The 20948-nt window shown below is 33.2% G+C and overlaps 3 protein-coding genes and 1 pseudogene across 6 annotated transcripts; all 4 read right to left on the minus strand.

Annotated features, from left to right (window-relative positions):
* Positions 1-341: 341 nt before the first annotated feature.
* On the minus strand, positions 342-1889 carry LOC104726678 (protein BREAKING OF ASYMMETRY IN THE STOMATAL LINEAGE). 3 transcript variants are annotated; one of them, XM_087473352.1, is made up of 5 exons: positions 1640-1889; positions 1182-1552; positions 933-1046; positions 718-815; positions 342-614 (listed from the first exon to the last, which is right to left on the minus strand). In XM_087473352.1, exons 1-5 carry the CDS (start codon positions 1728-1730, stop codon positions 506-508), a joined length of 783 nt encoding a protein of 260 aa, XP_087329478.1. In that variant the 5' UTR covers positions 1731-1889; the 3' UTR covers positions 342-505. The 3 variants fall into 3 exon arrangements, with proteins under 3 accessions (XP_087329478.1, XP_010443900.2, XP_010443897.2); XM_010445598.3 differs by having other exon boundaries at positions 912-1046; positions 1640-1854; XM_010445595.3 differs by having other exon boundaries at positions 718-1046; positions 1640-1841.
* A 1943-nt stretch (positions 1890-3832) lies between these two features.
* Positions 3833-6821, minus strand: LOC104729020 (G-type lectin S-receptor-like serine/threonine-protein kinase RLK1; annotated as a pseudogene). Its single transcript, XR_015571056.1, has 2 exons — positions 6241-6821; positions 3833-5876 (listed from the first exon to the last, which is right to left on the minus strand). The product of XR_015571056.1 is annotated as a G-type lectin S-receptor-like serine/threonine-protein kinase RLK1 (transcript).
* A 1572-nt stretch (positions 6822-8393) lies between these two features.
* Positions 8394-11989, minus strand: LOC104726679 (agamous-like MADS-box protein AGL8). Its single transcript, XM_010445600.3, has 8 exons — positions 11494-11989; positions 10509-10587; positions 10337-10401; positions 9727-9826; positions 9578-9619; positions 9391-9432; positions 8824-8927; positions 8394-8667 (listed from the first exon to the last, which is right to left on the minus strand). Exons 1-8 carry the CDS (start codon positions 11676-11678, stop codon positions 8553-8555), a joined length of 732 nt encoding a protein of 243 aa, XP_010443902.1. The 5' UTR covers positions 11679-11989; the 3' UTR covers positions 8394-8552.
* Positions 11990-17166: 5177 nt separating this feature from the next.
* Positions 17167-20217, minus strand: LOC104726680 (protein COBRA). The gene is made up of 7 exons (XM_010445601.2): positions 19776-20217; positions 19107-19186; positions 18893-19019; positions 18463-18792; positions 18214-18373; positions 17840-18123; positions 17167-17729 (listed from the first exon to the last, which is right to left on the minus strand). The coding sequence occupies exons 1-7, from the start codon at positions 19876-19878 to the stop codon at positions 17443-17445; spliced, it is 1371 nt and encodes a 456-aa protein (XP_010443903.1). The 5' UTR covers positions 19879-20217; the 3' UTR covers positions 17167-17442.
* Positions 20218-20948: the final 731 nt, after the last annotated feature.

Below are 20948 nucleotides of genomic sequence, written 5' to 3' on the forward strand. Positions count from 1 at the left end.
GTGATTGGTATCAATCGCTAGCAACCGCTACCACCCGCAAACACAGCGTTTGCGGGTGGTAGTGGGAGAACCAGTCAGGCATGTGTTTGTTAAATTATAATGTCCGTTTTAGTGCTAATAAATGTGTAAATTTTAAAAATAAATTAGCAAATTATTACAAGAATTCATAATCTAACGGAAAGCTCAAAATCTAACGGGTAACACTAGAGAATTACATCTTTCTTGACCGTTGAAAGATTGAACAATTTTTAAAACAGATGTACATGAGGAAGAGCTTAGCTATGAACATAAGGAAGAGCTTTAGTTGCAGTTAATTGAAGTTTTGGCACTATCAAAATTAAGAATATTGTAATGTTGTAACCTGCAAGACATATCATGATAATTTCATTTCATCTTTCAGCTTATTGTCTGATCAAAGATTGTAAATTAGAGTAATTCTGTACTCAGAAACAGAGTAGAAACAAAAGAATAGCAGAAACTTTTTTGGAATATGTCTTATACTTTTTCAGAATCTACAGCATTGGAAACCTAAAGCAACTGGCTTTTGTTTCTTGGGAGACAAGTCATCTGATTCAGGCATCTTAACAGGGCTTCCCATCCACTCTACGCCTAATCTGCATCCATTTTCAATCCCAAATAACAATTAATTAAACCTTAATCTCCAAACAACGTAAACAAAAATTATTAAAACCATTTTCTTGTTGTTTGAAAACTCACATGGGAAACGCAAAAGAACCCCTTCCTTCGTCTGAGTTATTAGACCCGCTCGATTTATCAGATGCATCAATCTCCTCTTCTTCTTCTTCTTTAGTTTTCTGAAACAGCAGCACAAAACAAAACAAATATATACACAAAAATGGTAAATTCTCATGTACTATGAAGTTGAAATTACATCTTAAGAAAAACATTACATCTGTAACATCACAAGATACATCTTCAGTTTCTTGACTTGAAGCGTTATCGCTCTGCTCTTGTTCTGTTCCTTTAATCTCCGGAGAGTTATTATTCTTCTCTGTTCCTCCTACTCCTTGATCTTTATAAATTAGCTGTTCTTAAAAAAAGCAGTTAAAAGTTAAAAGCTGAGATTCACTTAGTAATTTACTTAGGCTATGTTTCGAACTTTACGGTAAGTTTTTAAACATTATAAAACAATATTGACTTTTTTTTTTTGGACAACGAACCTTACGATTCACCGTCCTCGGTGACTTTCCCGGCGTCGATTCGTTCTCTTTCTTCTCTTGTTTACCCTCTTTAACCACATCGAAACCTCCATCTTCACGGTCGAAGCAGAACACAATGAATCCAGATTCGTCAGAAACTGGTTGCTGCGGCCAGCTCAACCGCCGGTGCTGAGACGCCGACGTCGTAGGAGAAACGCTGCTGCTTCTTAGATGAAGATGATGATGACGTGTCCCCGGTGGGCTTAGACTGAGTTTCCTCTCTGATCTCTTCTTCTTAGTACTCTTCATCTTCCTCTTTATCCTCTTGAACGTTAGATTACTGTTGTTGCTCGTAGTGTTTCCGTTACTATTAACTCCATCTTCATCTACATCTATAAATATAATTTCGATAATATATAACTTTTGAACAATAGTTAAAAAATAATGAAATTAGAAACAAGAGAATAGAAGAAGAAGACCAAGAGGAATCTTGCAAGCCAAGAAACAGGAAGCCCAATCTTTGACTCTCCAAGTCACAAGTTTTGGAATTGTCCACTGTGATGAAGCCATGTCTAGCTGTTATGGTTCACGAGAAATAGTGTTTTTGTGTGTGTTTGAGGCTTTTTTAAGAAAAAGTTTTCAGAAGGGAGAGAAAGAATTTATTGTGAGGGAGAACAAGAATGATTTGAAATTTGAAAAAAAAAAAAAAAGAGAGAGAGACAAGACTATAGATGGCCATGAATTGGGGAAGGGGGGTTACAATGTGCAACACATGAATGCATTTAATATTATTGGAATAAAAGGAAATAACAATTTTTTTTCCTGGAATTGTAATAATTGGGCAGTAAATGCTATCATAGTTAAGAAACACTGCTATTAGAAATTTCAATTTCAATTTTTTCTTTTTCCATTTTCAGCTGTCAAATTATTTAATTTAGTTTTCGTGTGTCAAGATTCAAGAAGACGGCATAACCATTTGAATGGTGGCTAGAGAGACATGGATGCCATTTATGGTGGCACATGAGTTTTTATTTATTTATTTATAGAATCTATATAGATAACCTAGGAACATGGGCCTGTATATGTAGCCCATTATTTGATATATGTAATATTTTCGTATAGTCGAAGGTCCAATAATTTTCGCCTCGGTCTTTTTCATGGTGAGATTAGATAGATTCGTCGTTTGAAATTGAAAGGCGAGCCGAATGAGACTCTGCGAAGGGTTGCTGCAGCACAGCTGATGATGAGCGCTACATGTCTAATCAGTCTAGTGTCAATGTGGTCTGGTCACCAAAGTAAGTTGCGGGCCGGGAAATTAAGTCAAAAACTGTATAACTACATTGACATGTGAATAAAAGGTTATCCCTGACTTCCATTTGTCTAGTTAAAGATTTATGATTGGGGACATGTTAGAATTCACGCTTAGGTTTAACTACATGTCTATGTGTAAAAGATTTTGATTTGTTATCCGCCAGTTTGATATGTAAAACATACTTCTCATAGACTGATAGTAGAGACCACCCCTTGAAACTAATGTGAAAGACTACTATGTGCGGGAGATGGGGATATTTGCATGGTTTGCAATGTTAAAGATGGATCGCAACTGTTATATTTTCTATGTCAAAAAAAAGAAGAAAAAAAAACGATGGATTGCAAATTATTGGAGTTTCATAAAAAATGGAAGATAAAAAAGATAATCAACTAGTATTGAGAATTCGAAGACGGTAAAAGATATAACAAAATGTTCTTGTCAAAAGAATAATAGATTTGTTAGTATGTTAGCGTGTAGATCTTACAAACGAAAAGAAGTAGCGTCTAATTTCACATTTTTCAATTAATTTATTTTACCTAAATGTAATTCCTAAGTCAAGTCAATAAAGAGAGCTAGGCTTCATAATCATCTGCTAAATTACCATGCTTTTTTTATTTTTAGTATTTATTTTTATCAACCTTTCTTCTCCCCGTTGTCGATATCCACATGAGATGAACCATCATGTTGAACCAATCTATAACATCGTCGCCATATACATATATTCCTATATAATCGAAAGTCGCCTTCATGTACTCGCATTATACACACACAAACTGAGTGTGTGTATATAATAAAGGTTTAATGTTGATTGATTAGTTTAATTACTACTGAACGTATCAATGGGGTTGTCGGGTCGAGAACGAATTTAGATATTTTTCAAAAAATGAACCAGATTTTGAAATGTCAATTCAGAGTCGTAGACATGTGTTCTAGAGTCTTTTTAAGGGTATACTATGAACGAATGTAGTACAGTGTGGTTGTGATTACATAGTCCTTGTAGAAAGAAACAAAATACTAATTTGTTACCAATCCCTTTTCTTTTTCGCAATAGCAATAATTATTGTCGTAAATTTATGAGCACTTCCAGTTTCCACGACGTCAAATATTCAATTTCGCCTAATTAATTTATTAGTTGTGTGTAATATGAGCACCTATTGGAACTACAGTTTTGTTAGTTTATATTTATACAATTACAATCTATTCAATTTCTTTAAAGAAATTATAATCTTAGCAACTTGTGTCACACGGTGCTACTGAGTATGTTGTATGTATCAACATAATAACAGATATGTTTGTTCTTTCAGCCGTTGGTTCAAAAAAAAAAAGTTTATTCTTTTAACCGTACTGTCAAGTATCTAACTTATTAAAACATATTATTTATTTGATTCAGAAGTATCAACATATCAAAAAAGTGACACAGAACCACCAGACAGATACTCATCAGTACAAGTGAAAGTGCTATAAGGAGACGGATTTGGAGGATCATGAACTTCAGTCACACCTTCTGGCATTTGTGTAACATTTCTCATGTTAGGTCTCATCTCTGACTCTTCTTGTATACACCATATTGCTATTCTCACATATCTCTCCACTGTCCCCACGTCGTCCATCGCCTCTGAATCGTCCTCAATCAGATCTTCCAACCTTCCATGTCGAAAGCAATCGTAAGCCCAATGGATGAGAATTATGTTATCTTCAAGATCGACGGCTTTCTTGCAGCACACGATTTCTAAAAGCCACTCCGTAGCTATAAACATCTACTTTGGATGTAATGGGACCCTTCTTGAACCATTCGGCTGCAACATAACCTTTTGTTCCACGGATGTTCGTGAGCGTATGCGTTTGGTTTAACATCAAAAGCTTCGCTAGACCAAAGTCTGAGATCCGAGGAATGTAATACTCATCTAGAAGTATATTTTGCGGTTTTATGTCGCAGTGTATTATCTGCTCGCTGCACTCTTCGTGTAGATATAAGATTCCACGGGCAATGTCTGCCGCGATTCTCTTTCTAGCTTCCCATCTTGGTCTCGGACGCCTGAAGAGAAAACTGGCTAAGTTCCGTGCGGCAAGAACTCGTAAATGATCATCCGTGTCTGTCCTTCGTTACAGAAGCCAATGAGCCTTACTAGGTTCTTGTGGTGAATCTGACCGATCACTTTAACCTCGTTATTGAACTCTTTCTCGTTATCTTGAGCAGGACGATCTAGTTTCTTGACTGCCACGGGAACTTCAGAATCACCGTTAACTTTTAAAAATCCTTTGTAAACGATCCCAAAGCCTCCTCTTCCAAGTTCTTCTGTGAAATTTCCTGTAGCTTCCACGAGCTCTCCGTATGTAAAAATCCTCAGATTCAACTCATTTGCAGTACTGATATCTCTTGATGCATTCTTCCTAAACGTCTTACTCTTCTTCTTCTTCTTCTTTTTGTACAGAGCAAGAAATATGAAATTCACAAAAGCTGAAGTTCCAAGTAGAACCGAACAAGCAATGATAAACCAGTCATGATTTTCCTCTCTCTTTTTGGTAACTGGACCTTTCGCGATGGCGCTGTTTAGAACCTTAATGAATGTTTCGCTATCACCACGGGGAGATCTTTCACCGTGAGACAATGGAAGCTTCTTCTTCCAACATTTTAGATCCCGAATGTTTCCAAAAACAACCGCAGCACATAAACAGTCGTCAAGACAAGATTTTTTACATCTTTCTTCATCATAGTTGGCGTAACTCTCGTAATCTCCCCCCCCCCCCCCCCCCCCCCCCACCAATTCGTCCTTTCTAAAGTAATAAACCCGTAACGATTCACATCTGAGTTGGAAGTTTGGTTATTTTTTTGATCCACAAGGCTTTATCTCGAAATCTGGCACGCAATCACCATACTCATTGCTAGGATCCTTTAACACAAACCTCTCAGGGCATTCACATTTCGGCCTCTTGTTGTTGCTTAAACTGCATATACTATTATACCCACAAGCCGTATTCCCAAGTCCATTAGGGTAGTTACATATATTCTCTGGCTCAACCCAATCAAGCACCCACCCACCATTCTCCTGCCCCCCTTTGGGATGATAGTACTCAGCAAAAACCCCGTCGAAATGTAGAACGGCACGACGATAAAAGTCTTTAGAAGATTCCTCATCTTTCTCTTTGAGAACGACTTTTGAATTGTTTCTTTGAAGAACATACATGTACCCTGATTGGTTATAGATTAGTTGAACCCCTGGGTTGTTCGGATCATTCGTTTTACTTTCGTAGTACTGATAGTATACGTCTGATTCTGAGACAGTCTCAGCGTTGAGAATGAGAAGCTCAAGATTTCCATCTTCACCTAGACGTAGCCTGAATTTTCCTTTCTTGAAGCTTGTCTCCGTCCTACGAGATGACAGATTCTTTCCAACTTCTAAATTCTGCATCATTAATTATTTAATTCCCATCCGTAACAATAACTACGAGTACACAAATTAATTAAGTCGATTCTAAATCAAACCAAAAAATAATCAACTAAAAAGTCTGATTTACCATAGGATTAGGATCATAGAAGTACATACTGGCCTTAATGATGCTATATCTATATTTTTTCAGATTGCGTTTCTAACTTAATATTTGCCAAAGAAATATAAAAAATTCTTGATTTATTTTAGTAAATAGAATATATATTATTATCTTCGTAGCATGATTATATAAATTGTTAATTAATAAGCTAAAGCCAAAAGGAATCTCTCCATGTTAGGTCGTGTCATTCGGTATAAAAAGAAGTAAAGAACTACGTACCTGATTAGGTAACAAAGTGTCGGTGGGGTTATTGAAGCTCGACCACACAACCTCGTCAGAATCCCCGAACAGAACGAAGTTTCCGTCGTCAGTTATTCGCCCTCGAGAAACAGAGCCATCACTCAACGATCTCCACAGCTGCTGACCTCGAGGGTCAGTGATAACCAGACCCTCATCTGCGGTTAATGTAACCTTCGAACCAACAGGGACGAGACCAGTGGCTGTGTCGACGGCTTGAGCGTGCCACACGATGGTCTTATCAGAAATCTTGTCGAACCATATGGATAGAGTGAAACCATCGTTTGGTTGGATCTTGCGGAACCCGAAAGCAAAGTCACCCGAAGTTATGATGTTCTGAGACAAAACGACAAGTGTTTTTAGTTTCAGGACAAGAAGAAGTTGTAGTATCAAACAAGAGATGAACCGCATTTTTGTTGACCCAAGATTTACGTCGATCGCTGTTAAATTGTTGTTTGCGAGTGTGTGTTTGTGTATATATAAATGTTAAATTGTTGTTTGCGAGTGTCGGAGTGTGTGTATATATAAATGTTAAATTGTTGTTTGCGAGTGTGTGTATATATAGAAAAGTTCAATGTTGAATTGTTTAATAAGAAGACTTTAAAGTCTAGAGTTTTTGTTCTTTCTCTGACTCTGAGTCAACAAAACAGATTTTGAAAGAGTCATTAATAGAGTCTTCTTCTCCATACATTAAGTCCTGAACATGTGTTCTAAAGTCTTTAAAGGGTAGGACTAGGATTAGCGTACACCTTTGGGTTTAATATTTATTAATTATTATGGTTGGACATTCCTGAATTGAAAAATTAAGCTAACACATTTGTATTCGTTGCGTTTGGCTTTTTAATGGTAATTAAAATGAAAATTTGACCATTGATTTGTCGTTCGTTTAAGATTGTTAAAATAATTCTTGTAACATATCGCTTCTATCAAGTCTTTTTCCGAACTGTACTTTTTTTTTAATAGCGCAAGTATATTTAAAAAGATGATAAATTATGATTTTTAAAAACATGTATCTATATATGCAAATATAATTTTTTTGTCGGTAGAAAATATTTTTTTTCCACATGTAAAATCAAAACCAAAAATAACAATCAATTCAATCACTTTCAGTAATTAAAAAAAAGAGGAAAATCTATTTGATTAATCACCCCATTTCGTTTATAACCGTACAAACCATCAAAATTTAAAATTTCAAAAAATATAGATTTATTTAGGGTTTATTAAGGTTTAAGAATATCTACATGATTTAATTAGGGGCATTGAATTATTTTAGAAATATCTATTCTAAACCTCTCAACGTACTATCTGTTGATCTTAATATTTTTTTTGTCCCTCTCAACGTACAAATTAAACAATAGTCTATAGCATCTGTTGATCAAAGGTAACAATGAAAAAATAGTAGAGGAAACAAAGACGTTTTCGTTATGGATTCACAAAAAAGAATTTCAGACGTTTCGTCCATCCACACCACACTCGCACCATTTAATACGTCAGTACATAATTTTCTAAAAGTTGCATGCTATTCAACCAGTTTCCCCCAATTTTGATTTTTTGTTTTGTTTGACATGATCAATAACGTAACCTAGGAGTTAGGACTTCACAAATATTTATTTTGTTGTTATATGTTTGATAGGTATATTTTTGAACATATATATATAAACCACCATAGAATCTCTTTCGTTGTCTGCTTATACTTAATAACCGATACATAGAACACATGCATATATATGGGGTATGTATATACTATATAGGATTGTTTTGCAAATTTTGAATAACTGTCATATTTGCACAAACTTTTTCTATTTATTTTTTTCAAAAATCATAATAATCATTTGTGCCATGCGGTACTTTGCTGCTACAACTTTAAAGCGCAACATAATGAGCACATTTACAATAAGAGTAAAATTTTAAAAATCTGAATATGAGATTTTCATAATAGCGTAAAAAACAGAGTACTGAGCAAATTTACAAATGATAGAATATTGATAAATTGCGTTCACCACAGTAAAAAAAAGATTCCATCATTCATGAGAAATCATTACCAAGATATACATGAATCTTTGATCTTAAGAAGAGGCAGTGAATCTAATGATCATAGCTTACGTGCGTACGTCTTGACATTGGAATTCCATCAATACATAATAATATATGATTAGATAACTAAAACAAACATATCATCAGTATTAATAATGAGTAATATAATTAAGTCACCAAAAAAATGCTGATATATGTTATGAAAATATTAAACATTAATTATTATATTATCATGTATATAATTATATAGAGAGATAATTCTACTGATCATTCGTGGTGGTAGGGCGCAACATCCAAGCCGGTAGAAGAGAGTTTGGTTCTGTCAACGACGGTGCACTACCGTTCTCTCCCCCAACTCTCTCCACAAAGCCATCTCTGCCCATTTAATAATACATTCATCAGAATCATTCATTGATAAGAAGTTCATACAAATTAACATATATATATATATATTATATATATATATAAATTATATGTACACTGGGAATCTAGTTTGGAATATTACTGAGAGAGAGAGAGACGAGAATAGACCTGGAGGAGGTTACGCAATATTGCGGCAGAAGAACTGAAGAAGAGTTGGAGAATTGGTTTAGTTGTCCTTCTTGCTGACCCGTTTTCTTCTCCCTCTCTTTAATCTACATATACTCATCATTTTGCCATAAGCTAGTGATACTACATTATTCCTAAATCTACAGTTGCATGAACTGTATGTTTTGTTATAGATTTTACTATAGAAAATAACAACTGATTGAAGATTAAAAACCAAATAATCATTTGTTTATCGTACATCAATATATAAATCTCCACTCAGATAATATGTCATCTATGATTATGTCATAAAAAAGTACTAATATAAATATATATAGACATTGGTTTATTTTATTTATATAATAGTGCTCTAAAATTGTATACAGAAATCTCTTTCTAGTAAAGAAAGACATATTTTCTTATACTTTTATGGTATAATTATAAGATATTGTTGAACATAATCTTTTTTAAAAAAATTGGTGAGATGACATACTGAAGTAAGTTATTTTATTTCGCAACTTTTAACTCATGTATAACCACCACTTAATTCAAAATTAGAGTTGCACCAACCTTTTTGAGAAGCGAATTGTTGTGATCTTGCAAAGCCTTATCCTGATTAATTTAAATAAAACAAGTAAAGTTAAAAAAAAAATGAATTGTTTTTACGACGATGAACTGTGGAACAATAGTATTTGCAACCATACTAAATACTAGTATGAATAGGCTTCATATATGTGAAAAAAATAGTTGACATTACCTTCTTCTGAAGCGCAGATATGGATTCGAACATAGCTTGGTTCTGCAATAAATAAAACAACACAAAAATCAGACTTCAATTCAATGCAAAACTCAAAATTTATATCTACAGCTTATGTAGATTATATGTATCAACGTTACCCCTTTTACCTTTCTTGACCTAATGCTTTTGATAGCAGCGTCAAGCTGGTGCTCTAAACTTTGGAGCTCTTTTAAGCTCAATGAATCGAGATCTTCCCCCATGAAATTCCTGCACATTTACATTTTGTGACTACTGATTATACAAGAAAATTGTGCTTCTTTTGCTAAGGACATGCTACATGTACAACGGTATACCTTCCCTACAATTGAGATACCATGCCTTTATTTTTTTGTGCAAACACTTGAGAAACCATGCCTTAACTAGTTTTTATGATAAAATTGCCTTACAGGAAATAAACTTTTTGAGGATTCAAGACACAAATCGCAATTTTCTGGATTATCATATACTATCATAACATACGAGAAAATACGCATGCATTTCCTGTTAGTTTTATGTCTTATGTTACTTATGTATATTAATATTTTAACAGTAAGGACTACGGTAAGCAGTTGAATTACATCAGAAGTTTATGTTCAATCCCAAACTCTAGTTAACTTGGACAACTATTGTAAATGTACGTTTTACTTTCAATTTGATAATTAAGCACACATATATTTGACATTATGCACTAGCTAGAAGTTAATATGGTGCGACACATGTATCTTAATATATATATACCTTTTGTTCTTCTCGAGTACCTCAACTCTTGCCTTGAGCTTAGCATGTTCTAGAACCCAGTTTTCCTACAACATTGGTATATGATAGACACTAGTTACTACAACAAAGATAACATAATTAAGTAGGACTCATGAACATAAACAGCTAAAAGAGACATATGGTTAAAACTTACACTCTGCGTAACCTCTCGGCCAACAAGTTGTTTGTCTGAGTATAAATAGCGATCATAGCGTTCAAGTATCCTCTCCATGCTATAATTCAGAAAAAGAAAAGTCAAACGTTTTATTAGTTTGATCCATATATATATCATTATAATTTCACATGTTACAATGTGTAATATTTGTTGCAAAGTGGCCAGCCAAAATTTACCTTGTTTGGTATACCGACAAAGGATAGCTAAAAATAAGCATATAACACAAAAATGTATATAAAACCTGGTTTTTGGTGAGTCCACAAACATCATAGAAAACATACGTACAAATTCAATTTAAAGATTCGAGTTTCCCTCCTGACTCGGTTATCAAAGCAAATGGTTTGATGATCATTATATATTTTTATCTCTATATATATATGATATCGTACAAACAAACATGTATACTCTTACACAAAACGCATTTATATCAGTACGAACTTACATATATGTTTAACGTTATGTTATTATCCACTGGATTATAGCACACATCCTCGTAAGTGCTTGATTTCATCGTTTCAAATCAACCTTTCTTTCAAATCTATGCTATACTTAAGTATAATTTATACATATTATATACATACATCTGCGTACGTGTCTGTGTGCACGTGCTTCCATACATCAAAAGAGGCAATCAAATCGTGAGTCGGTGTACCAAGTTTCATAATTTTATGCTATTTTCAATTGGATAGATAAAGGAGAACATAAACAGCTTTTTCATGCGTCCGTACGTAAAATCCCAAAACAAACAAAAAAAACCCTAATTTCTCGAGCCACTTCTTAGGGAACAACCAAATCTACAGTAGATATGAAAGACCAAGACACAAGATTTGGATTTAGTTCCAAGGCTGACGACGATCGAGATCGAGACGTACGAATTTTTTAAAAAAAAAATCTGGCTAAAAAAATCGTAAAATACAGATAAGATATGATCGATGTGATATATAATATTAAAAATAAAAATTACCAAGAGTCGGTGGAATATTCGAAGAGTTTGCCTTTGGAAGAGAAGACGATGAGAGCAACCTCAGCATCGCAGAGAACAGAGATCTCATGAGCTTTCTTGAGCAAACCAGACCTTCTCTTCGAGAAAGTAACTTGCCTATTAATCTTGTTCTCTATCCTCTTCAGCTGAACCCTACCCCTTCCCATCTTTCTCTCTCTCTTTCTCTCTCTCTCTCCTCAAACCCTCAAGAACACGAGAGAGAAACGACAACCCTGAAATGACCAAAGTATCTCTCTCTCTTTCTTTCTTATGTCTCTCTGGGTATCTTTTGTGTTGAATGTGATAATAGCTATATATTTTTTTTTTCTTTCTTTCTTTTCTCGTGTGGACTTTTGTTGGGTTTCGCGTGAGTCCACAGTGACGTAAGTGATGTGGTATATAAATACGCTATGTGACGTGAATACATTAGACGATGGTATTTGTGGAAAAAAAAAAAGAGAGTAATAAAGAAGCCAACATAGAGTGGAAAAGACCAGAGTGGGGAGATAAAGTTTAAGGGCTGTTTGGGAAATAAACCATTAGATGTGTTGTCGACTTCTCATTGGTTCCTTTTTTTTTTACTGTGATAAATAACTCGTTCGTTAGTTTTGTGCCTCCCTTTAAGCTTACATATATTTTGTGTCCGTGTACCGTACGGACTTTGTCATGGTTTTTAAGGTTTAAGAAAACAGACCAAAGAACTCAATGTGGTATTTAAGGAGAATAAATATTTAATTCCTACTACTATTATGTAGTTTCTACAGAAAAAACATATAAATATTCAAAATGCAAATTGTATTTGGTAACTGATTCTTTTTTTTTTTTTTTTTTTTTGCATGCAAGAAAAACAAATTGAATTTCTTTAAAGGTGATTTTCTGTTTTCTTAAACGCAATCACGGAGTAACATTGTTAGGACTTTGAAAAATATGTTTGGTAAAGTTAAAATATCGTTTATTATAAAGTTAGTCAAAGTATTTTTCAAACTTTTTTCAAAATATACACGCAAAAAAAAAAAGAAAAAAAATACAATTGTAAATAAACCGACCCCTTGGAAAAATACAGTAAGTTTAAATAGGTAAATCTGTACAATTAATTAATCAGGCGGAACTTTTTAACGTTTGCAATCAAGTGATGAACCTACGAGACTTGAAGAAAGCTAGGCAATTCAGCTGCTGATGAACCAACAAAACTTACAGATAATAAATGGAACTCAATCAGCTTGCGTTGATCTTTTGGACCAACCAATATGCATACATTGTCGATAAAAGGAAAAATAAAAAGTATATAAAACCAATTTATGATTTAATATATTATTATATAATTTCTCTTTTGACCAATAAAAAGTGGCCTATTTATGGGAAGAGAATCTCAAACGTATGATACTCTCAATGTAGGAAAAAGTCTCTAAGACTATTTACCATGGTCTTATAGTCTAAATAACTAGCTAGGTTACGTCTGATATAAATAATTTAGACCCACACTGCAATTGGGTGGATGGATTTTTTAAAATACAATGCAAGGGTTTTCTTAAATAAACTTGAAAGATCCTTTAATGCTTAACTGGTAATGTACTATTGTAGTCAATATAGTGTAAGAAAACACAGTACTATCTTAAGAAAATTAATACGTTTCTGACAATTAAGAATTCACTGTAACGATAATTTGTGTAGGATTAACACTTAACAGTTAACACTAAAGCTTTATGACCAAATAAATCCGTCTGAAGGTTCAACTTTTTGAGTGGTTATTGAATATGGAACGTGTTCCGATAAGAAATTAACAAAACAACATTCATGTCGGGTCCCATGACTATTATATGTCTGACCTGAGACCTCTGTGTGATATCGATATACACATACACAACAAATATTGGTCTGAAAAGTGAAATATATTTTAATATTTGGTAACTAATCCAATGAATTGGTAACTGATGATAGCCACAAGATAAAACTTCGTTTTGTACATATATCAACAACAACAAAAAAAAAGAATCTTATGTAAGAATTGGTAACTGATTGAATGAATCACCGCCGTAATTAATTACTTGTACGTTACTTTCAGATGTAATCTTATTTTATGTTGCTATTATGTTCTCCTACTTTTGTTGATCACAAACCATCAAAATTCATGTCGAGCGCCGTTGGAACAAGAACACAAAAATATTCCTAATATGTACTAGAAGATTGGTAATTCCTAATATTATCGAAATTTCGTCTGTTTAACATCTCAAATTCTAAACAGAATCGAAAAAGTACTTAGCGATCAACTACTCTTTGCACTCGAAATTTGGTTAGAATAACAACTTCTCCCAACTACAATTACTCTCTTTTTATTGTTGTTACTGTTTTTATCAGAACTGTGTGACTGTGGCTGAAGTCTTGTCTTTCCTCCTCCCAGAGGTTTTCTTCTTCTTCTTTTGTACTTCAATACTTAGTTAAGTAAAAAAAGTTTCTACTTCAGAAAAAAAATAATTACATATACTATGACACGCTTTAATAAAGAAAATATTATTGTATTTTCAAAAGTTCGGAAAAATTGTGGTATGCAATCCTGAATCTAGATTTTGTTTATTCAACATCTCTAATGTTTGTCTTTCTTTTTCTTCTTCTTCTCTAGCTCATTAGTTTGGTTCACATGCTCAGCTGCTTTCATGTACTTAATATAATTATATAGGGGTTCTGTAAAGAAAGGTCCTTGTTTCTGAAGAAAGCATTTTAACAAAAAGAAAAAAAAGGTTGTCAATGGGACGTCTTAAGAAGCAAAATTATTGTAATTTCAAAATTCTGAATTGAAGTCTGTGATAAATTGTAATAAGCAATCCATAATCTAAAATTCAAATTAATCTAAAATTTGTATTATAAAAAGAAAAGCAATTTTCAATCTAAAATATTGTTTCTTGAAAATATATAAAAATAGTGTTGAAAAAATAGTTACGGCTACCTAAGACCATGATTAGCGGGCGTTACTTAAGCCGTTACTCAACTAAATTGTTTTATTTAAAATTAATAAAATAATATAAGGAGAAGAGAGAAACACAAAGAACTGTTCTCAAAATCTTCCTGGTAAAAACGATTCTTTACTTAATTCTACATATGTCACTTTTCTATTTGATTACACAATAAAATATTAATTTTTTTTTTTGAGAAATGGGGGAAGTAACAGGCGGTAATGATGCTCTAAGAACCTCTAGCACTTGGATTATTTTCCAACCTAATTTTTTTTTTGTTAGGCTGAACTAACTAACCATTCGAAAATGACAAAAGAAATGTAATAACTCAGAATATTTATTAATACGAAGATTTCTGCATTAGAACTTTGGATAGAGATATTGTATAAATAACTTATACATTTTTTTTGGTGAAAAATAACTTATACATTAAATGAAAGTTATTCTTTTTATTCTTTTTATTCTTTTTTGGTTCAAGAACAACTTTTATAAGTAAAGAAAATAATAAAATACTGTATGATATACAATAATTTTTCAAATAGTATTTATTACTAGTTTATAATTCTATACGATCATATATGTATATATTAAGGTGTTGGGTAAGCAATATTTTGGCATAGACAAATACTCGTCCGAATAAAATGTATTATAGACTATATAATATAGTATATACCAAAATTGGACCACATGAACAAAAAGAAATGGACCACATTTGGGTGTTGATGAGCCCTAAACATCTAAATGGATGGGTAGTACCTAAACGTATTTAATTTCTCTGAATCGTTATTAACATAAATTTGGCTCTCTCTTTAGTACGATATATGTTTGCCCTCTTAGATCAAAACTTTGGATCTTTTTTTCTGCTCATACCTTATGTTAAGTCCACATCTCAAGACCGCATATAATATATCGCACGTTGTCTTGTCAAACTTATATACCAATATATAGTGGACATAAACCTCATATTTTCCTTATTAATATTTTTAGCGAATCATCCTTTGGTGAAATTTGAATTTTTAGATATGAATCGTTTAAAGCTTTTCATTTACGAACATATATATGTCAACTTAGGACCATTTTAACATCACGCCTTGTCTTTTTTTCTGTGCGTGACCACACTCGTACATGATAATTCGTACGCATATGGTATGGTGAAAACTGAAAAATGATTATCTCTAGGCCAATATATTGATAAGAAAGCAAATATTAAGAGAAGTTTATTTCATCATAAGGGCCAATAAAAAAAGTGAAGGGAGATAGAAAAAGCACATACGTTGGAATTACTGAAGTATCATCATCAGCTAAGAAATACCATGTTAAGACGTAAATCTCTTTGCTTGCAATTATTCGAACCTTGGCATAAGAATTGACCGTTTTTCACAAGAGTATATGCTAATCAAGTGAGCTATCAGCTGTAAATACTTTTCAGATCCCTCACCGTATCATAGAGTATATCTATTTTTTGAATAGGGGTGAAAGAAAGAAAAAAACCTCTACCACCAAGTAAATGTTTTAGAAAAGCGAAGTAATAGCCATTGTTTTCTAATTTTGCCAAAAAGGCCAGTTTCCTTTTATCGAAGTCGTTTTTGGAGGAATCAAAACCTGACACGTAGTTGAGATTTAAAACCATTCGACAGGAAGATTATGAATAAATAATCTATACAGTGTGACATCTTTTGATAGGAAAACGACAAAAAGTACTTTAATTGGTCACCCTAGAAAATCAAATCAAAGGAGAAATCCGTGTGAAGTTTTAATATGACAACGACATAAATTTGAATTAAGTTGTTAATTCTTGGCAGAGAAAATGATAGAAATGAATATAATTAAGCTTGATATGTGTTTCTAGGCAAAATGGTAATTACATATATAGTGAACTTCTCGAGTGATATGATCATCAACATTATTTGTTAACCAAGAAAAGAATAAAGTTATGTATAAATATATATATAAACATGATATTGCAAAGAGAGCTAGGAATAATCAAACTTCACATCACATGCTTTGAGATTTTCTTGCTTTGTTTACTTTTATGGATGGGTTTGTGATTTTAGGGTTTAGATGCAAATATGGAATCGACAACGCACACAAACTTTTCTAAAGCAACTTCTCGCTTTGTCTCATTTTGGATGAGATTCTCTCTGCCACACAACTAATCAAAGTTCCATTTTTCGAGTCCCATTATCTCTTCCTATTTTTTTTTCCTTTCTTTAATGATACTGATACCTACAGATTCCTAATAATTATATTTTGAAAAAGTCACAGCTCATTATTTATTTTATTTTAAAACTGAAATATTTATTTTACAAATATTTAATAGAAAAAAGAGTAGGTCAAACAAGCTAAGGAAAATATAAAAAATGTGAAAAAATAATTGAGCATTTTCTGTTGTTGTCTGCGGATTCTTCTTAAGAGGAAACTGGGCCTAGTTGAAGGTCCATCAACTGTTGTTACATAAGATGTCCCCAAAATGCTCAGCAGCTCTATTCAGTTTTCAACCTTTTTAGTTTTTAGTAGAAGAAGATTGAACTTTTTTTTTTTAACGGTAAAATGTAGTATAAAAGATTGAAAATTTTCACCCACTGCTTTTCTAAAATAACGAAATCATTCTGGAGTGTTTTTCGATTCAATTTATAAGTTTTATCATTCTTTTTTTTATATTTCCATTATTATAGATTTAGATCACACTATCTAACATAAAAGCCAATAACATAAAGCAAAATATAACATTAGGGAAAAAGAAGTTTACAATATCTATGATATTTCTACAAGGACCGACCGACAATGTTACTGAACACAAAAGATATAAAATGGAAAAAAGACAAAAAAAAAAACGAAGTTGAAAACTATATATATTAAAAAAAAAAATGTATCAAAAGATTTATAGTTTGTAGGACACGAAAGAATCATAAATAACGTTTGTACCACTCCACCGTAGAAACCCTAACCGTAATACCCCAGTGGCAAAACCGTAAATCTGAGATTAAGTGGAGAAGAGGAAGAAGACAAGAACAGGGAGAAGCACGGCGGCGAAGAATGAGTATTTTGGCCGGAAACCACCGTTGGGTAGAAAAGGGTAAGAGTCAGGAGGAGGCATGACACAATTGTCTCCATTGAAGTAAATCCTGCGAGGAAAAGCCCAACCTTTTTCGAATGTGAAGGTTGATAGATCTTTACGGAACAATATCTCTGATTGAACATTCCCAAGTGGCCCTGCTTCTGATAAGAAATCATTGTAGAACTTCACTCCCCATAACATTGCTGTATCGTCTGCAAAAAATACCAAAACCATCAAAAAGGTTAAGTCTTTGAGAGATAAGTATAGAGGGAGAGAGAAGAGAGGAGCTCTTTTTTTTTTTTTCATGTTCCTCTGTACTTACTTAATCCAGCGTAAGGAGTGAGAGATTTGTAATTGAAGCTGAAGATCTGAGTGATGTTGTCCAGATTTGGGTGTTGAGCTACGAGGTTCCATTGTGTGTAGTTCAATCTATAGTTGAAGTTTGTGATTGTGATCTTCACTCGCCAATACTCTTTGTAGTTCTGCTTCACGTGCCAATGCACTCTGATAGGGCACATGTGTCTTGTGCATTGCACTAGCGGCGGTAATATCACTCCTTTCTTTGTCGGCGGTGACACAACTGAGGCCAAGTGTGGTGTATCCGGGCTGCCATTACATTGAAGTATGAGACTTTATGATTCAAAATTGAACAGAGAACAAAAGAGCGGGAATTGAAAACTGATGTGAATAACTTACTCGAGGCAGGCACCAGATTCGGTTCTGTTGTTTTGGCATCCGCAAGCACAAGTTGGACATCCGACAATGGTTTCATTGTAGAAAGAAGATAAAGAAACGCAGCAAGTCGGAGTTCTTTGAGCAAGGAACTGTGAGTATGTGCACGTAATGTTCCATGTCACTGCAGTAATTTCAAATATGACCAGTCTGTTAGATTAGAAACAATGTTAAACATTAACGTTTTCTAAAAAGTAGTCTTAGTTCTCTTACTCATAGCTTGAGTGGTTCTGCGTGTGTCCGTTGTGACAAATTTTGTTGGTCTCACAATCTTTGCTGGACCACAAGTGTAACCTGGACCAGGTCCAAGGAGAGTGAAGTTTCTTGGCACCCGAACGGTTTTGTTTGTGGTTCCAGCCGCGCCAACACTGATCTGGAAGGAGCTAGCTGCAGTGGCAGGGTCTTGAACCCATGAGTTCATGACACCTCCTTTGCAGCAATTAGCAATCTGCTGGTTATAAGGAGTCCCCGGGAGCAGATCTACAACCGTTGGATCTTTTTTACAACAATGCGGAATGTTTCCTTTGTACTTTGAACAATCACCTGTTTAAAACATTATACCCAGATGTATCATTTCTCCAGATAATTCACCACACCACAGTCAAAAGTTAAAGTTACTGGAACCTGGAAACATTTCAGTTACCTTGTTCGGTTGTTTGTGCTCCAACCATACTCCAAATAACTTCCTTCTTAGCCCATTTCCAACCTAATGTCCATCCTGGAGTTTGAATGTGTCTGTATTTCTGGAAGTTGAACATGGTAACCACAGCCTGGATCGAACACATAAAACAGTTTAGCTGAATCGAGACCAATTAAGTAAGGTAAAATCTTTTTTTTGTTCTAGCTGTTAAACTTACAACATAGCCATCAGGAGTCCAACTCATGACATCCCATTTCATTGTAATGTTCCCTTCTGGATCAAGCGCATCATATGCTTCTGCAAAAAAAAAAAAAAAAAAAAAAGAGGATTCAACGAAAGTCAGAATCTTGTTCATCCTGATCCAGCTTAGCTCACCGACATTGTAATTTGTTTCAATCTCAAGATTATTACAAATTGGTTTGTAGAAATAGACCAAAAGATTTCTTCTGCATGATTAAGTTTTTAAATACTTTTCAGAAAGTTTCTATTTTTGGATCAGCAAACTTGAATCTCTGTTTTTTTCCTCTTATACAAGCAGAACTGACTGATCTAGTAAAAACATAGGAAAGCACAAATATGGGAATTGAGAAAGTGTTGATTTTTAGGATCTGAACACAATGCAAATAATTGAGTAAAGATCTATGTTAATCTCAATCAGTTCAAAGTAAAGGATTAATCAGATCTCTTTATCAATTCAAACAAACAAATCAGTTGAATTTGAAGATACCAAGATGCAACGAATATAGTATCAGTTGAAGAAAGTGATCTTTAATAAACCCAGAAACAGTGAAATCTCAATCAAGAAGCAATATGGGGAAGCTGAAAAAAGCTTTAAGAAGACGAGTAAACAGAACAATTGGTGGTGGTAATGAAGATAAGAAGTAACCTGTAGAAGTAAAAGAAGATGAAGAAATCAAGAAGACGGTCCATAACGCCAAGAAACTGAATTTGGCGACGACGGAAGTGGATCTGGAGAAGAAAGACTCCATTATTTATTTATTTTTAATTCTCTGTTGATCAGAGCAGAACCAAGAGACGAAGCTTTTTTTTTTTTTTTAATTCTCTGGCTAAATCTTAAAAAACCAATCTCAAAGTAATAAGAAGAAGAGGAAGGTGGCTTCGCTAGGAGGAGGAGTGGACTTATAGAGAGAAAGATAGATAGCAGCAAGATTTTGTTTTTTCTTTTTTCTTGTGTAGCTTTGGTGAGAATACGAACGAGCGAGAAGCAATGAGAAAAAAATTGGGATCTGGCTGGCTAGTGGCTGTTTTTTAGTAGAACTTGAGTCGGGATCGGTTTGACCATTATACCCTTCTATCATTATGGTGGGACTTTGATTATTTTGTTTTCCGATTAAAGAAACATAACCATCGTGTTAATAAGAGCATTAATTCTTGTCTTGCTTCAATGATAACAACTTTATAATAAACTTATTTCTTTGCTTCTTCGTATTTTATTTTCATCCAAAAAGGTTTTAGTTAAATTGGTACTGAAGTACTGATAACATAATTTGAGATAATTCGAAGTTGAATTTTTCAGTTATTAAGACTCAGACCCTTGTGATGATACATAAAATTATTTCAAAAAAAATAAATTAAACTAGATAGTTATCTTGAGTAGTTTTGTTCTCCCGTGATTTCTTAGATTAGAATAGATGTCATTGAGTCGATATACAATACGAATAAATATTTAATAAATTAGATTTAATATTTTATATATTTAAAATATAAGCAATGTTGTATCTTAGTTTTAAAATATATATGTCATTATTAAATAATTTAAATATTTAAACTTAGTTTTATAAATAAAATTAAGTTATACAATTGTTATAAATAGTTTGTTATTGTTTCCTAAGATTTCTAAAATAATAAATGATATATGTTAAATAGTTTCATTAAATAATTTTGATAATATTTTTTTCTTATTTTATTAATTAATATAAGTTTTTTTGTTAGTTACTAAATTAATTAAAATGTAATGGCATTTTTTTGTAATATGCTACATGATAATAGTGTTAAATTTCGAACAACATTTCTTAAATAAGTAAATAGAGATTTAATT

Source organism: Camelina sativa, chromosome 11, assembly GCF_030686135.1.
Source record: "Camelina sativa cultivar CO46 ecotype springtype chromosome 11, ASM3068613v1".
Taxonomy (NCBI): domain Eukaryota; kingdom Viridiplantae; phylum Streptophyta; class Magnoliopsida; order Brassicales; family Brassicaceae; genus Camelina; species Camelina sativa.

What these genes read in the sequence shown, in the direction of transcription:
- LOC104726679 (XM_010445600.3), bottom strand. Translation starts at nt 11,678, where the DNA reads ATGGGAAGGGGTAGGGTTCAGCTGAAGAGGATAGAGAACAAGATTAAT. An exon ending in TATCTGCGCTTCAGAAGAAG is followed by an intron (nt 9,433 to 9,577) that starts GTAATGTCAACT and finishes TAAATTAATCAG; the next exon opens with GATAAGGCTTTGCAAGATCA. An exon ending in TATTGCGTAACCTCCTCCAG is followed by an intron (nt 8,668 to 8,823) that starts GTCTATTCTCGT and finishes TTAAATGGGCAG; the next exon opens with AGATGGCTTTGTGGAGAGAG.
- LOC104726680 (XM_010445601.2), bottom strand. Translation starts at nt 19,878, where the DNA reads ATGGAGTCTTTCTTCTCCAGATCCACTTCCGTCGTCGCCAAATTCAGT. An exon ending in AGCACAAACAACCGAACAAG is followed by an intron (nt 18,793 to 18,892) that starts GTAACTGAAATG and finishes TGTTTTAAACAG; the next exon opens with GTGATTGTTCAAAGTACAAA. An exon ending in CACTCCTTACGCTGGATTAA is followed by an intron (nt 17,730 to 17,839) that starts GTAAGTACAGAG and finishes TATTTTTTGCAG; the next exon opens with ACGATACAGCAATGTTATGG.
- LOC104726678 (XM_010445595.3), bottom strand. Translation starts at nt 1,730, where the DNA reads ATGGCTTCATCACAGTGGACAATTCCAAAACTTGTGACTTGGAGAGTC. An exon ending in CGAGGACGGTGAATCGTAAG is followed by an intron (nt 1,047 to 1,181) that starts GTTCGTTGTCCA and finishes TTTTAAGAACAG; the next exon opens with CTAATTTATAAAGATCAAGG. An exon ending in GGTTCTTTTGCGTTTCCCAT is followed by an intron (nt 615 to 717) that starts GTGAGTTTTCAA and finishes AAATGGATGCAG; the next exon opens with ATTAGGCGTAGAGTGGATGG.